This window comes from Curcuma longa, unplaced genomic scaffold (genome assembly GCF_044706935.1).
Source record: "Curcuma longa cultivar G26 ecotype Majalengka, Jawa Barat unplaced genomic scaffold, ITB_CL_G26_1.1 contig_2545, whole genome shotgun sequence".
NCBI classification, from domain to species: domain Eukaryota; kingdom Viridiplantae; phylum Streptophyta; class Magnoliopsida; order Zingiberales; family Zingiberaceae; genus Curcuma; species Curcuma longa.
Genome location: NW_027432769.1, coordinates 48,612 through 65,247, shown reverse-complemented (window position 1 = coordinate 65,247; position 16,636 = coordinate 48,612). Strand labels below are relative to the sequence as shown.

The window sequence follows — 16,636 nt, the reverse complement described above, 5'->3', positions numbered from 1 at the left end:
TTAATAGATGGGCCCGTGCTTTTTATTTTTATTTTTTTAATGTTAACGCGTTCGTAGAGGCTGCATAGTGTGAGTGGTGGTCGACCACTGGTCGACCACCATATGGTGATCGACCACTAGCCGACCACCACTCAACCACGTGTTAGTGGACCCAATCGACCACTGGTTAAAGGCGTTATAACGTTACGAGCGTTGTGGATGCTCTTATAGAATATTATTAACTATACCTTTAGTGCTTTTGTGCAGAATAAGAAAAAAAAAGGTCACTCTTTAAAAATTTCATTGTAAATTGAAATACTTAATATAAATAAATACAAATGTGGGAGAAAACAAGAAGATGCAACAGGATCGTTTATCTGATTGGTTAGTAAAACATGAATTAGTTCATAGATCTTTGGGCTTCGATGGCCAAGGAATAGAAATAGTACAAATAAAAATCGAGGATTGTGATTCCATTGCTGTCATTTCATATATATATGGTTATAATTATTTATGCTCCTTCAGCAGAAATAAATTTTTTAAAATTAAAATTAATAAAGTATTATTTACGTTCAACAATATTTTAAGAAAGATTAAATAATCAAATAATTTTATCAATTAAAAAAAAATATTAACAAAACTTGAATATAAAAATTTAATTAATAATTTTGCATCTCAAAAAAAAGTTAGAAAATTAAATTTTATATAAAAATCTACTTTTAAATTAATAGCTAGAAAATTAAATTTTATATCAAAATATATTTTATATAAAAGGGTGAAAAGGATGAGAAAAAATTTTATATTTAAAAAAATTATATTAAAAGTCTAAAAAAAATTTAGCCTAGGGCCTCATGAAACCTTGAGACGGCCTTGGTTGTAAGATGCAAATTATTATTAAGTTTTGATTGTCAATGTACTAATGTTGGAGTAGGCAAATTTTTCTATGATGGTCAACTATAGCTTTTCGATTTACCTCATTATAGATGATTATGGGGTTAGCTATATGAGGCTGCTGGAATGATTGATTCTATCTTTTACTGCAGAATAGACAAATAATTTATAAATTTTAAATAAATAAATTTATAAATCTCTAATTAATTAGTAAAATTTTCATAATATTTAAAAAATTTAGTTAATTCGGTCGAAAACCAAATTAATCGATAAAATATCAGTTCGATTTGTTCGATTTTTATAAAAAAATTGATCGGTTCGAAAAAATCAATTTATTTGATTTTCGATTAATTTGGTTCGGTTCAATTCAGTTTTAACCGAATACTCAGTCCTACCTATGCGTGGCCGCTCGTGTAGGGCTATTGTGTCACGCGAGTGATCATGTAATGTTGCCTTGCACAAGGTGATCACATAGTGCCGCCCGAGCAAGACCGCTCGTGGCTTGTGCTATTGAGGGCGGAGATGCGACAAAAGAAGGATGGTCATTTTGGGCGGATACAAAATTATCTAAAAATTGAACTGCAATGAATTCATAAATTCATCTGTTAATTATTTTATAATAAGTAAATAAAAGAAATGATGAATAATTATTTTCTCATAAAATAAATTAAAAAAAATTATTCTTAATTCTCATTCTTCAATAAGAGATGGAGTTCATCACTCCAACGGTCCCATACGATCGATCCCATGACTATCTATAAAAAGGTAAATCAAGAAATTATAGTTGATCATAATGAAGAAGAGCATTACTTCGATTTTATTAAGATTTGATTTTTATCCACTTTAATAATTATATTTCATCCTAATTAACTTAATTATATCTTGAAATGATTATCCTCAATTCTTAAATTCACCCTCCGAAGTAAATAGGTCATTAAATGAGTTAAAAGTGAATGACTTTCTTGTCAAGTCGAAGGTTCAGCTTTCAACCGTTGAACTGACAGAAAAAAGCAATTTTTAATAGTTGAACTGATTGAAAAAAAAGAAAAGTATTTCGGATATTAAAATATGAAGTGGGGTGCCATTGGATCGATTGAAAAAAATTGAAGTATTTACGTATCAAAATATAAAGTGGAATGTTATTTTAATAATATTTTAAATACCACCCTCGCTCGACTATAAAGATAATAAAAATATTCTTTTTTTTTTTTTTAAATTGAAGAGAATATTACAAGATTTAAAAAAAAAAAATTTACATAATGAAAAATGACGGTAACCCTGCCCCTGCGAAGCACAAAATATCCTACAAAATAGCCGAAATCCCATGGCGTAACACAACTGGGCGGAATCCTCAACCACAAGGCTCAAGCCGGTTGAACTCGATCCCTCCTCGTCTCTCCGGCTTCTCCATCCCTTGACCCGCTTCGCTTCCCTCGTCCAACACAAACAATGTAACTCAATTCCATAAAGAATTGCCATTTTCAGATCAATCGAAGCAGCAGCGCCACTCCTCGATCTCCCACCTGCTCTCCTTTCGTCAACCCTCTTTTAATTTCTCTAGATCTGCAGATTTTTAGTCCCGCATTGTTTTTGTTATTTCTTTTCTTACGCCCTTTGACGTCGTCGTGATTGGTTTTTCTAATCTTTAATTCATTTTTTTTAATCTTCTCTTGTCCTCTGGAGTCTACAAAATGGAAGAGGATCGGCACGAGCCCTCTGGTTCGTCCCCACAGGACAATCGCGGAGGAGTCGGCGGCGGCGGCAGCGAACGAAACCATCTCGCTTCCTCTGGCGGCAGCCTCACCAGCTCCCTCGCCGAGGACGACCTATTTGAGCCCGTCTCCCTCCGAGATCTGGACGTCGTCGTCGCTCCCGCAACACCCCGTTTTGACCCTGCCCTCGTCTCCACGGGGCCCCCCGGCTCCGACGATTTCAACCGCTACTCCGCTCGCTTGTCGCCCCTTGCCGACGCATCTGTGTCACCTCCCGTCGAAATGGCGGGGGATCTGCCGCGCAGGCCATCGGATCAGTGGTCCACTGGTAACTTCGACTCGTACGTGTCCCCCGTAGCGTCACCGCCCAAGCCGAGGGCGAAGCCAGCCACGTCTGATGTTCCGCCGGATATCGTTCATTCGGTTGACTCGGCCATAATGGGCAGGGCGGAGGGCTTGGAGAAGCTCAAGTCGGTGGTCTCTGAGGGTAGCGGTGATGATGCCGTCGGCGTTTCAAGATCCGTTGTGGATGCCCTTCTCACTACGATGGGAGGCATTGAAGGTCTCGATGAGATTGATGGCAGCAGGGATGCTGTTTGGAATCCTCCGACCGTGATGCTGAGTTCGAGGGCTGCGGTGGTAGCTGCAGAGATAATCCCCTGGTTACCCTGCGAATGGGATTCTCTAACTTACATGTCGCCAAGGACTAGAATGGCTAAAGGCCTGCTATTGATCTTACGAGCTTGCACCAGAAACCGAGCAATGTGTTCAGCTGCTGGTTTGTTGCGTGCTCTCCTCCAATCAGCAGAAAAAATAAACTCCGTTGATCACAGTTCCTGGGATGGAAAGTGGCTGTTCCAGTGCATTCAGGTTTTAGCAGAGCATTCTCTGAGTACGCTTGATCTCCACAGATGGCTTGGTCTCATCAAGAAGTCTGTGTCAACTGACTTGGCTGCGCCTTTGTTGCTAGCACTAGAGAAGGCCATGGAAAGCAGGGAGGCAATGGGTCCTGCTTACACTTTTGAATTTGATGGCGAGAGCTCTGGCTTGTTAGGCCCTGGTGACAGCCGATGGCCTTTCTACAATGGATATGGATTTGCGACATGGATTTACATTGAATCGTTCTCTGACACCCTTAACACAGCAACTGCAGCTGCCGCTATTGCTGCAGCTGCAGCCGCAAAGTCAGGTAAGTCATCTGCCATGTCGGCAGCTGCTGCAGCCAGTGTACTTGCTGGAGAAGGGACGGCTCATATGCCTAGGCTCTTCAGTTTTTTGTCTTCTGACAACCAAGGAGTGGAGGCATACTTCCATGGGCAGTTCTTGGTGGTGGAGTGTGGCAGCGGGAAGGGAAGGAAGGCTTCTCTGCACTTCACTCATGCTTTCAAGCCTCAATGTTGGTACTTTGTTGGATTGGAACATAGTTACAAGCAAAGTTTGTTAGGAAAGGCTGAAAGTGAGTTGAGACTGTATGTGGACGGCAACCTATATGAGAGTCGCCCTTTCGAATTTCCACGCATCTCGAAGCCCTTAGCATTTTGCTGCATAGGGACAAACCCTCCTCCAACCATGGCTGGTTTACAGAGGCGCAGGCGCCAGTGCCCACTGTTTGCAGAGATGGGCCCTGTCTACATATTTAAGGAGCCAATCGGTCCAGAAAAAATGCGTCGATTGGCTTCTAGGGGAGGAGATGCACTTCCTTGTTTTGGTAATGCTGCTGGATTACCCTGGATGGGAATAAATGACCATGTGAGGAGTATGGCAAAAGAGTGCTTTTCATTGGATGCTGATATTTCAGGAAGTTTGCATCTTTTATATCACCCTAAATTGCTAAATGGCCGTTATTGTCAAGATGCTTCACCATCAGGTTCAGCAGGTTAGCCAAGTATCTCTTTTGCTGTTTCTAATGTTAAATCTTCTCATATATAGTTTCCCTTTCCTTATATTACTAATCACATAAGATCTATGCTTTGAAAGCATTCTGCTTAAACTGAAAAGTTAAGGAAATCAATGTAGGTCTGTATAAGGTAAACTGTTTGGCATTGATTCATGTAAAAGCCAGTCAGCTATTGTGTAGCAGCCTTACACTATTTTCCACATTTTCTATCTGCTTATGTTTGTGAGAATTAGATATCAATATCCTACCAAATTTGCCAGCTATCTTGCAGGAACTTTAAAATGTATTTATTCGAGTTGTCTTTGTATTTGAGGAGAGGAGCCAATATGTCCTCTGACTATAGACTATCATCTGAAATGAGTCTAACACATGACTCAAGTGGGTCATGCTAGCATGAGACTAACATGGCCATGCTTACACAACTAACATGCTTTTATCATGGCAGTTAGTAATTACATTGTGTGTAGACTGATAGAAGAAACACCCACCATACTTTCACACAGTATTTCAAGAGAAGGCTTGTAATAGGCAATGCTATAAGAGGGTAACACTTTTTTCAAATAAAAAAAGAGCTATAGACTGAAGGACTACTCCAGGTCTAGAAACACAAAACTTCCTGAATTAAATTAAATCAACATGATGCTTGAACTCTCCATGACCTTCTCCATACTTTTGTCCAAACACTAAGATTTAGTAAACACTTGAAATCTTCATTAATCATCTATAAATTTTTTTAGAAACAACAATTCATTAATCATGTAAAACAAAATTTAGAAACAACCTTGTTGGATACTTAGATCCACATTCTAGTCAAATACTTGTACAAGAATCCATTTAACATAGGTTAAATGCTATGTAGTATGAAATATGACAGGATATTGACTTATGTGGAGCTCATTCCTTAATATATGTGGATGTCCATAGTTAATTTGCATGGAACACCTAGTTTTAGTAAGTCTTCTATCATGTAATCAAGAATTAACTTTATATATGGACCCAATAGAAATTTTCAGATGGCGTTAGTAGAATTGAATATGGAGACAAACGTATAGAAAGCTTGAAAATGAAGGGAACGTGTTACAAAAGTAATACTATTATTTCACCAACATTCAAAAATGAAACAAAAAATGGTCATGAAAGAAATATTTTTGTTTGATAAAAAGGCACATAAACTTCAAATACTGCATAGCATATGATCCACCAGGAATTCCTCTTAAGGTCTTAAGGATTTAATAGGAATAATATAAGGTGTCCTTAAAAGTGATTTGTTTACCACTTGTCTCAAAAGCTCGAGCTATTAAAAGAGAAACAAATTTATATATATTTTGTTACCTTTATGTCACCTCCCTACTGATTGGTCATGACCTCCCAACACATGAATTGATTAGATATATATTTTTCTTGACGCAGGTGTGCCTACTTTAATATTGTATTAAAGTATATTAACTAACTGCTTATTCCAAAAGTTCGAGCTATAAGAAAATGGACACACACTTGTACATATGGGCATGTTGAAGCTAGGAGGTCCCACATGCACAAGGGTGGCAGTCTAGTATATAAATCATGATTTGAAATCTCGTACTGTGTTGGACGAAATAGTCAAAATGTATCCTTCTGGTAAATCACCGAAACTTGATATCACTCGACACTTCGAGTAGTGCAGTAGTTTTGGTCTTTGACTTGTTTTAGTATTGTATTGACGCTTCGATGCATGGTATCAGTGATAGTTTGAAGGTTGAAGGAGGAAGGAAATGAAACAAAGGAAGGAAATGAAACAAAGGAAGGAAACATTGTCTGTGCTGAGTAGTATTGAGTTTCGGTAATTTATCGGAATGATATTTTTTGATCGTTTCATCTGACATGGTAAAAGATATAAAACCATGCTTGACACAGACAATGCTAACTTCCTATGCTTCATCTTCTTTCTTCTTCAATTTTAACCCATTAGCGACACCATGCATCAAAATATTTGCACGATACCGAAACAATATTGTTCCAGTTAAAGATCGAAACTTCAACACGACTCGAGATTTTGAACGTTGCCTAATACTCTAATTTGCCACCAACTCCTTCGAAGCAATATTGTCCATACGGGTTATCATAGAAGTCAGATAGTAACAGACGTACCATTGGTGATGAACTTGTGAATGATATGCGACAAGGATGAAGAGGGTGCACTAAAACCTAGTAACAGATCAAACAATTTAGAAGTAACTAGAATGAGTAGCATTTTCATTTTTTTTATCTTCATACTGTAATTTTGGCAACATTATTCATTTGCATGAAACTTGAATTATGTTACTTTAGTGTTTCTAGATAGTCAAAATACAAATTTCCATAGACAGTAGGAAAAGTAAACAACACAAATTGCTAAGTCTAATTAAGACTTAAAATTCTTGTCCCGAAGTTTTAAAATTAATAATTTAGCACTAAATTTAATTTTGTAATAACTTTGGTCAGAAGTTCTTGTTAGTGTGATTTTTAGTTTGCTCCTTTGGCAATGTGTACTATGTGACCTTGTCAATGTGCTTAATTATTAATTTATTACCTAATCAACATCTTAATTTATTGAAGCCAACATAAATACCCTGCTTTAAACCAATTGAAATATGACACTTTAGGGCCAATGAATAGAGTTTATAAGCTTAGACCAGCGGATGGCTATTAATTTGGACTAAATATTTAGGCAATTCATTTGGCCTATTATTCCACTGGATTATTACATATGGTGTCAAAGTATATCTACAAAGAGGAATTCACAAAGTTTTACCTATGTGATAGCAGAGCCATCATTGGGCTTTACATGCCTTAATTAGGGATGATCCTGAATTTAAAGGTTTAAAATCTCATTTCAACCTGGGGTTTTTGATGATAGATGAAATGAGATAGTTTCAATATTGTGTTGGAAGTACCAACAATTATGAGTATGGTGAATTAGTGGTGGTGGAAGGAGAAGTTTGAGAGTTTAACTTGCCTAAGTTTATTCACAAAATATTTTTTTGTTGAACTCTTGCAGCCTTGATGAAGCTCTTCGTGAGCTGCAGAGAACTTGATTGAGTTGTATTGAGTCATCATTTGAAGAAGTTCCTTCATTGGTGGAAATTGTCCACGAGTTGTGCAAAGTTGTTTTGAGTTGGTGTAAAGAAGTTATGCAAAGTCCTTTTGCTCTTAAAAGAATTAGTATGAATTTTACTCATGACAATCTTTTTTACTTAACTTTTTTAGTTAAAAAACAAGACTATAGTAATTAAATAATAAATTGAATTAGAATTTGGGAAACAAGTTGAAAAATTAATAAAATTACTTGAATTTATCTTGACATGTACTTAAGGACACCAAGTGTAGCAATTAGTAGTTAGTATGGAATGATATTCATCAACACTAGAGGTGCAAACGAATCGAGCCGACTCCCGAGCTTTTCTAGCTAGTTCGAATAATATTTGATTCGTATTCGAAATTATCGAATTCGAGCCGAACTCGAACATGTTCGATAATTTTTTGAGCCGAATTCGAATCTATAATATTGTGTTCGACTATTCGCGAGCCGCTCAAATTAAGACATTTCAAACTAAAGTTTGATTCTGCTCGAATTAAGGTTCGAATAATTCGAATCGAACTCAAATAATTTAAGACATTTCGAACTAAAATTTGATTCTGCTCGAATTAAGGTCGAATAATTCGAATCGAACTCAAGCTCGAATTATATTTCGAATCAAACTCGAGCCAAAATTATTGATATTTTCGAGCTTCGAATCGAATTCGAATATCATATATATGTTTCGAGCTTGAATTCGAATATCAATATTTTTATATTATTCGATTCGATTCGACTCGTTTGCATCCTTAATCAACACAATTAACATGAGCATAGGAGAGATTACTCACGATCTGCTTTGCTAGAATGGTATATTTTGACTATCACTTAGCAAGACATGAAATTTTGAACCCTGGCTAAGTTATGAGTTTGGATTTTGATCAGATGTCATACCTTAAGTGGGACACATTATAAAACTTTAATTTAGTCTCACAAAGAATTTTAGCTGATAAAGAACTTTCATAATTTTAGATGAGTGAAGTACTACTAACTTGGGGGCTTAAACATCTTGGGCTAATAATTTAACGGAGTGATTTTATCAACTTATTGTTGCATGTAATATTTATCATTAAGAAAATCCAAACAATGGCAGATAAATTTTTAACTAATTCTATTGCAGATTTTACCATTTTATGTCTTTCTATCTGTGTACCATTACAAAGTTTCCAAACCTTTCCTAACAATTATATCAAGTAGCAATTGTTGAGAGGACATTATATCTATCTTTGTTGTAAGTTCTTAATGGATGAGTTGGATTGTCAAAGCAATTGAAGGAAACTACATAATTCAGTTAAAACTCAGCTTAATCCATAAAGTATTTATGAGATAATTTGCTAGAGCGATCTAGGAGATTTTTACAATTTTTGCTGATGATCCTTTTGCAGATTTGTATCATCTAATAAGACAAACCTATCTTTACTTTCTTCTACTTTAATTACTACAATCCAATGTTTTTCTCGTCTGCAATTAGTGAAATTAAACACTTAATATCCATCTTACTAAATCAAGCCATTGCATTATCACCTTCATAGTTATGCAAAATGAAACCTCACATTATTAACCACAATGGGGTCTTCATTGATAGTTCAAATTGAGTTATATAGTCTTCTAAATCAGTTTGATTTGCTTTCTTGACCCTATAATATAATTGTTCTCTCATCTTTCATTGTATCAGCATCTGCTTTCCAGTCATTTGTAAATAAGGTAAATTTTAGTGATTATTAATTATTTTACTCATTTGAGATATTTGCTTCTCTGTTCCATTTCTCATTTATTTCTCGAGCAGGTAACTGTGTATGCTCTAATCTGCAGGTATTCATCGTCGACCTGCTGAGGTCCTTGGGCAAGTTTATGTTGCTTCTCGTCTGCGTCCAGCTGAAGCTTTATGGGCCTTAGCCTATGGTGGTCCAATGGCTTTGCTTCCAATGACAGTAAGCAATGTGGAGAAAGAAAGCCAGGAACCTATTCTTGGTGATTTTGCTTTGTCACTTGCAACTACTTCCCTCTCTGCCCATATTTTCAGAATTATCTCAATTGCCATCCAACATCCTGGAAATAATGAAGAGTTATGTCGCACCCGAGCACCCGAACTTTTGTCAAGAATCTTGCATCATCTTTTACAGTCTCTTTCTAAAATGGCACTTGGGAAGCAACATGTATCTAGTGCTGAGGAACTTGTTGCTGCTATTGTGTCACTATGTCACTGTCAAAGATATGACCAAAAACTTAAAGTTCAACTTTTTAGGACTTTGCTGTTGGATTTGAAGCAGTGGAGTCGGTGCAATTATGGGTTGCAAAAAAAGCTTCTTTCTTCGCTTTCAGATATGGTATTCACAGAAGCATCTGTCATGAGGGAAGCAAATGCTCTGCAAATGCTTCTTGATGGCTGTAGAAGATGCTATTGGGTTGTTAGGGAGAAAGATTCAATTGATACTTTTTCTCCTAATGGAACATCAAGACCTATCGGTGAAATGAATGCTCTCATTGATGAATTGTTAGTGGTTATTGAACTTTTAGTAGGTGCTGCTTCACCTTCATTGGCAGGTGAAGATGTTCGGTGTTTGATTGGTTTTATGATTGACTGTCCACAACCCAATCAGGTATGTTCATGAACCTGCTCGACGGTGCCTGCACTGTGCTTTGTATTGTGAGACAGCCAATGTTTGTTTAATTGCTGTGTCATAAGATTTTAGGTTCCACTGTTTTATTGATTGTCCTTTGCTTGATAATGGTAAATACTTCACTTTTGTATTCTCTTCTGTCGTGCTGAAATTTGTTGCTATACTTGTTTTGTTTGTTTAGGGATAATTGTTCCTCTCAAACCTAGGTAGCCCCTTTACTACATATATTATTAATTAAACTCAAAGAAAAAAACTAAGGTATGAAAAAAGAATTGATAGATTAAGCATGAGTGAAAAAGAGGCAGCACCAATGTCCTTACTAATGAATGAGATTAGTTAATTATTAATTATTGTAACATTGTGAGACATTGATGTGATTTGAGAGTTGAGAAGGATGCTTTATTACTAGAAATATGCTCGAAGGCCCTCAAATCTAAAATCCAAGGTGAGTGCTTAGAGCTAATGAAGTTGGGAGTGCTGCTTAGTATTGTGACAGTGAGACTTGAATAATTGTGAATATAGGTTGGGGCAATTTTTTTAAAAAATTTAATGTTTTGGGTTTTAAAAATATCCCAATATTTGGACCTGTACCCAAATAAATTTAAAGAAATTCGAAACTAAATTTATTTGTTCAGTTCGCTTTGGGTTTTAGGGATTCTACATCTTTAAAGATTTTGAGGTTTTAGATTGTTATACTAGTTTGATTATAAATTCAAACTAGAATTTAAGTTATAAAATATAAAGTGCAATAAATAGGGAATCACACTATAAAGAACTTCACTAATAGAATTACCAAATTATAGAAGAAACCTATAATTCATAGACACTATAAAAAGGTTATGCAATCAAATGCAAAACTTGTAATTTATAATAACTATTACTAACTATATTAGAACTATGAATTGTGTATAAAAAGATAAATATCACAAAAGTTGTTGTCATGGCAAGCTACCGTTATCAATGAAAAATAAATTGATCAATGATTTTTCTTACTAAATATTAAGGTATCATATGTTTGTAAATTATTGTGTGCAATGAGTAACAACCATTATAAGTTATTTACCGTAGATCCTAACTATCTTAGATGAAACAAAAGAAACATTGGAAATGGAATGAATGTGGAGTAAATTCATGTTAACATGGAAGAAAGGATGATAGAGGTGAGTGCAAAAGCAAAAAAACAAAAACAATGTCATGCAATCATAGAGGGGAAAAGGAGTGTTAGATGGGATGGTACACCGGGCAAAAGCAAATAGGAGTCATATGAGATTTTGGAAGAAGAATAATGTCTCAAGAGACACCAAACATGGAAAGGACAAATTTGTAAACATGGAAGGAAAATAGATGACCAAGATTGAGGTAGACAATGGAAATAAATATGCAAAAGAGGAATTTTGAATCTAAATATGCTAGTGTGCTAGTGTCCTAATCCAATTGAGTTGTAGTTGATGAACTCAAGGGCATTGATAGACAATACCTTCTTTGCTTGAAGTCCAATATGTTCGATGACAACAATGTAAAGCTGCCTTTGTTGCTTGGAGTCCAAAGCATCACATGATGACAGGGTAAAGCTAATGATAAACAACGCCTTCATGGCTTGCAAACACATCTGAGAGAAGCTCATGTGTGAATGCTTGGAATTGGGAGAAGGTAGTGTGGATTTAAGAGGAGGCAATAGATGAAGCCAGGGTGAGGAAGATCGCAGTTCATGTGAGGATGCCTAGAACAAGAAGACCTAACCAAGGATTGAAAACTCTAGCCAAGCCAAAATTTCAATACCTTGTCATCTTGAGATAGTGTTGCCAGTGTTATATCAGTGCCAAAGGTGTATTGAAAAAAGGAGGGGAAGTAGGAGCCGAGGGAGAACATCAGTGTCAGTGGTAGAGGAAGTAGAGTAGTAGAAGAAGCTAGAACATTGTTATCATGGACTTACCATAATATTTTAGAGTGGTTTTGGCATAAAGGAGCTGACATGGAGGGAGGAGATAGGGTTTCAACATAGAGGATCTAGTGGATGAAGTAGGTGGAGCTAGTGCTCTGTGAGATCATGATGCCGAAGATGCTCGCAAGATGGTGGTTTCGCGAGATGGTGATGCGATGCCAATAGTGCCTGCGCAAGGACAAAGACTTGATGGTGCTTGCTTGGGGTAGGGGGAAGGAGGAGGTTCTATGTTAGTGCTAGTGTTAGAAGAAGGGGAAGAGGGGGAGGACGTGTTGTGCATGCAAGGTGTTTGTCACCAATTACATATGAAGGATAAGATTTTAGATGAATCCTTTCCTTAGTGGGATTGACGACACAATAGAGTCAGGAATAAAACACGTAGAGTGAAAAAGTGGATGAAAGGAGAGCTTCCAGCAAACATGGCTCTTGTAGATGGAGATGTTGTGCATATGATAGGTGCGGAGGAAAAGCTACACGAGGAAGAATGACAGCTTTGATACCCTATCTTGTTTCATGGAATTATTCCTCTCAACCTAGGTAGCTCCCATACTACCTATATTTATATGTTGATGTTATTAATCATATCGAATATTACAAAGACACCCTGATAGAATACTTAATAACAGGTTCATAACAAGGTATTTGCTTTTGAATTGTTCTAAGAAAGTCTTTTTAATATTAAGAAAAACATTTAGTTTTTTTTTCAAAAAGGGATTTTTGTGGTGTTTGAGCTTTAAAATTAAATAAGCCTTTGATTTGAAACTGATCAATTGTTTTGGTGGATAATCTGTTGTCTCCCAGGTTGCTAGGGTTTTGCACTTATTCTATAGATTGGTTGTGCAGCCAAATACATCTCGGGCTAGCACATTTGCACAAGCTTTCATATCTTGTGGTGGAATGGAAACACTACTCGTTCTTCTGCAACAAGAAGTAAAAATTGGGAACCGTTATATATTTTCTAGTTCTGATGAAAGTGATAAAGCTTCTATTGTATTACAAAAAGATTCAGTCCTGGAAACTAGTCTGGATTCACGATTAGAATTATCTGGAGAAAAGGAGCCCTATGCCAATAATGCTGGTCCTAAATCCTTTGACACCGGTCAAGGGTCTTATGAGGTTTTCATGGCTGCAAATGTGGAAGGAATGGCTTTGGCTCCTGAGAATCAGCTTCTAAAGAATCTGGGTGACATCAGTTTGTCAATAAGTGCTGAGAGTGCTAGAAATAATGTCTACAATGTCGACGATAGTGATGGAGTTGTTGTTGGAATCATCAGTCTCTTGGGTGCTCTCATCTCCAATGGTCATCTGAAAATTGTCCCAAATAATTCGATAACACAATCTAGTAATATTCTGGGAATTGCAGGTTCTGAAGGGGGCACAATGTTTGATGACAAAGTATCCTTGATCCCTTTTGCATTACAGAAAGCATTTCAAGCTGCTTCATGTAGGCTTATGACCAAGAATTTATATACAACATTATTGGGTGCAGCGGTATGCTATTTTCCTGAGCTGTGTTCCTTATTTTGAATGCTTATCTTGCTCTTTTAATGAATGGGTGATCTTGGTTAATCTTCTGGATTTATCACCACAGAATTCACTAAAACATGCCATTTCTTGGATTCTTTTCTTCCTTTTCCTTAAAATTCTGCTTTTCTTATGAGTATGATGTGTATCTATGTTTAGCATTCACAAATGGGCTTGATGCTGCTATTTTCTTAAGAGTAGATTTTTCTTGTTTTATCTTTCAGTCCTCTCTTCAGTTGTATTTGCAAAAAAAAAAAAAAAAAAAGAAAAAAAAAAAAAAGAAAAATAAAAAATGGAGAAGCTTTTCCACTATCATTATCATTAAGCCTCATTAGTTTTAACTATTTATGTTGGCTATTTAGTCTTATTCCTCCATTGAACTATATGCAATGCAAGATTATCTCATTAGTAATATTTAGCTGTCTTAAATCACTTTTAATTATTCTAGCTAGAAGTTTCTTTGGTCTTCCTTTGCTCTTCTTACACCTTTATCTCCAGTTGATTCAACTTGTCACTATAAAACATATTTGCTTCTTTTATATGTTTATATTATCATAGGAAAAAAATCAAAAGAACACCCCTCTTTATTAAAATTATAATGGGAGATCATTTTTTTAAACCATGGTACACTTTTATTTATGTCCCTTTTGCCCCTCCTCATCTTATAATATTTTTTTAACCATCTACATTTTGATCAAAGTAAAAAAATTTCATATGTACCAAATCTGAATCTGTACAATTTAGTATAAAAATTTGAATCTCACAAATTCATATTTTTTAAAAAATAACATTTGGATTTGTCAAATTCAAAAATTTAAAATTTTTAAATAAAAATTTATATTCAAATTGCATTCATGAAATTTTGTTACAAAAAATTAAATTCTTTAAAAAATACAAGTATATCCTTATTATTTGAATTCAGATTTTGATTTTATAAAATTATATAAATGAGAAAGGGCAAAAGAGACATACAATAAGTTCTAAATTGATTGATTATTGGTACTACTTCGAATTGCTCTCACTATATATAATTATATTTTCATCTTCTCTTGTCATCTTACACATCCATCTGTGTTCTCGTTTTTGTTATATTAATTTTTTGGGTGTATAGTTGTGCACATAAAGTAAGACTGATTGTATAAGTCATAATTTTTTCTCCTTTGTTTCATTATGTGTTTATTGTAGATTTTAGGAGTTATTCCCCATTGTCTTTGCAAAGCCACCCAGATGATTGTGCCTTAAAGATTTATGTTACTTTCAAGGACAAGTTCTTTTAAGCATAATTTCAATATGTAGAGAAAGCTACACGTTTATACACACACACACGTGTTTCATTGTAATAAAATACACTTTTTTTTTGTTTCTCCTTGATCCCTTAATGTTTTCTTGTGAAATTTTTGATGATACTAATGAAGCAGTTATTTTGACTTGTTAGTGAAACTAAATGTGTATTGGTTTAGTTGAATGATATCTCGAGTCTAGGTGCACGACCACTTAAGTATTGTCCTGGGGTTGCAAAACTACGAGGTGGGCTAGACCATGTAAGGTGCTCAAGTGATATTGTGAATCTAATTAATAGATTTGAATATCCATGGAATGTTCTCCTAAAATGATAAAAGGAAATGAAGGTATATACATTAATTTATTTTAATGAACGGCTTGTACCGGAACCCGAAAGGGGTCCAAGGGATGGCCACCCAAAGATTGGCTCTAGGTCGAAAGGCAAAAGACCTAGTAACCGAGTAGTCGAGACTTGCAACCTCGTACTATTTGGAATGGCGCGCAAGAAATAAATGGGTACAAGCCGGGGATCCCAAAGAATGATAAAAATGTTTATATTTATCTATTATGATAATAGATTTTTCAAAAGCATGTTCATTATCATTATGCATATGATATCGATGATAATTTTAAGGAATGTTCATGTATGTAAGGTCACAAGGAAGTTATATGGGTATGCTATGTTCTGTTTGTTTGTGTAACATGATATAAATGCTATGCTTTGATTGACGAACGGTCTTTTTGGTGAGTAGGACAAGAAACTTACTAAGCCTTGTGCTTATAGTTTCTTATTTCTTATGTTGCAGAACCAAACCGAGGTCATTGAGCAACGGGAGGCAGCAGGACAAGGCTGAAGCAAGGATGTGTGTGGTGGTGCCATAACATAAGGGATATGAATTATTATTGCATGTTAAATAGTTGTCTTAATTACTGTTGATTCCAGACTTTCCATACCATATGTTGAGTAGAACACTTTTAATTCTAGACAATATATGCATGCGTCAGATATCACACATGGAAATTCTATTACATTATAATGTTTCCGCAGTAAAGTTTTAGATTTTTCGTATGTGGGATTTTTTAAATAAGAAGGAAAAGTTTTAACTGTAACGTCCGTCACGGCTCTGGTAAGGGCGGGCGTTACAGATAAGAACCACACCAATGCATATAACCTGTCTACAATCCTATCGAATGTAACAGTTGTTAATACAACCTTATCGAACTACTACTAAAAGGAATAAATCTAGATCTACCAGATGGTAGCTGGCAGATCCCTGGCATCATCTGTAAGCTTCTACCTGGTACCTGGGAAGATAGAAAAATCCCAGGGTCCAAAGGCGTGAGTACAAAACTCAGTGGAAAATAGAGACAGATAGTGCATGAAGAGATAAATAAAGATAACAAGGATACATACCAAAGTTTAGCAAGATATCATAAATAACTCTGTAGGTAGTAAGCGCTAGCATAATCACATGTAATGTATCATATGAATGACATGTCAAACAGAATGCAACAATCAAGAATCAAACAATAAACAACCAAAATGCAAGATCAGTGCGGTCCAATACATATATATAATGCACATGATATGCATATGCATGATGCAACTGCCCCACACGCTACAGCACTCGTGCAAGCATCTGAGACTGGGTATGGCCGGCATCGGGGGATCAGTACTCCGTGACCTACAACAAA

At 35.8% G+C, this 16,636-nt stretch overlaps 1 protein-coding gene across 1 annotated transcript in view; it reads left to right on the top strand.

The window, feature by feature from the left end:
• Positions 1–2,280: 2,280 nt before the first annotated feature.
• LOC141818599 (BEACH domain-containing protein C2-like) overlaps positions 2,281–16,636 on the top strand; it is a 29,020-nt gene continuing 14,664 nt past the window's right edge. Inside the window, exons 1-3 of the mRNA XM_074706061.1 lie at positions 2,281–4,458; positions 9,386–10,173; positions 12,938–13,627. Coding sequence (XP_074562162.1) covers positions 2,562–4,458; positions 9,386–10,173; positions 12,938–13,627 — 3,375 coding nt within the window. The 5' untranslated portion in view covers positions 2,281–2,561. The remainder of the gene's footprint in view (positions 4,459–9,385; positions 10,174–12,937; positions 13,628–16,636) is intronic.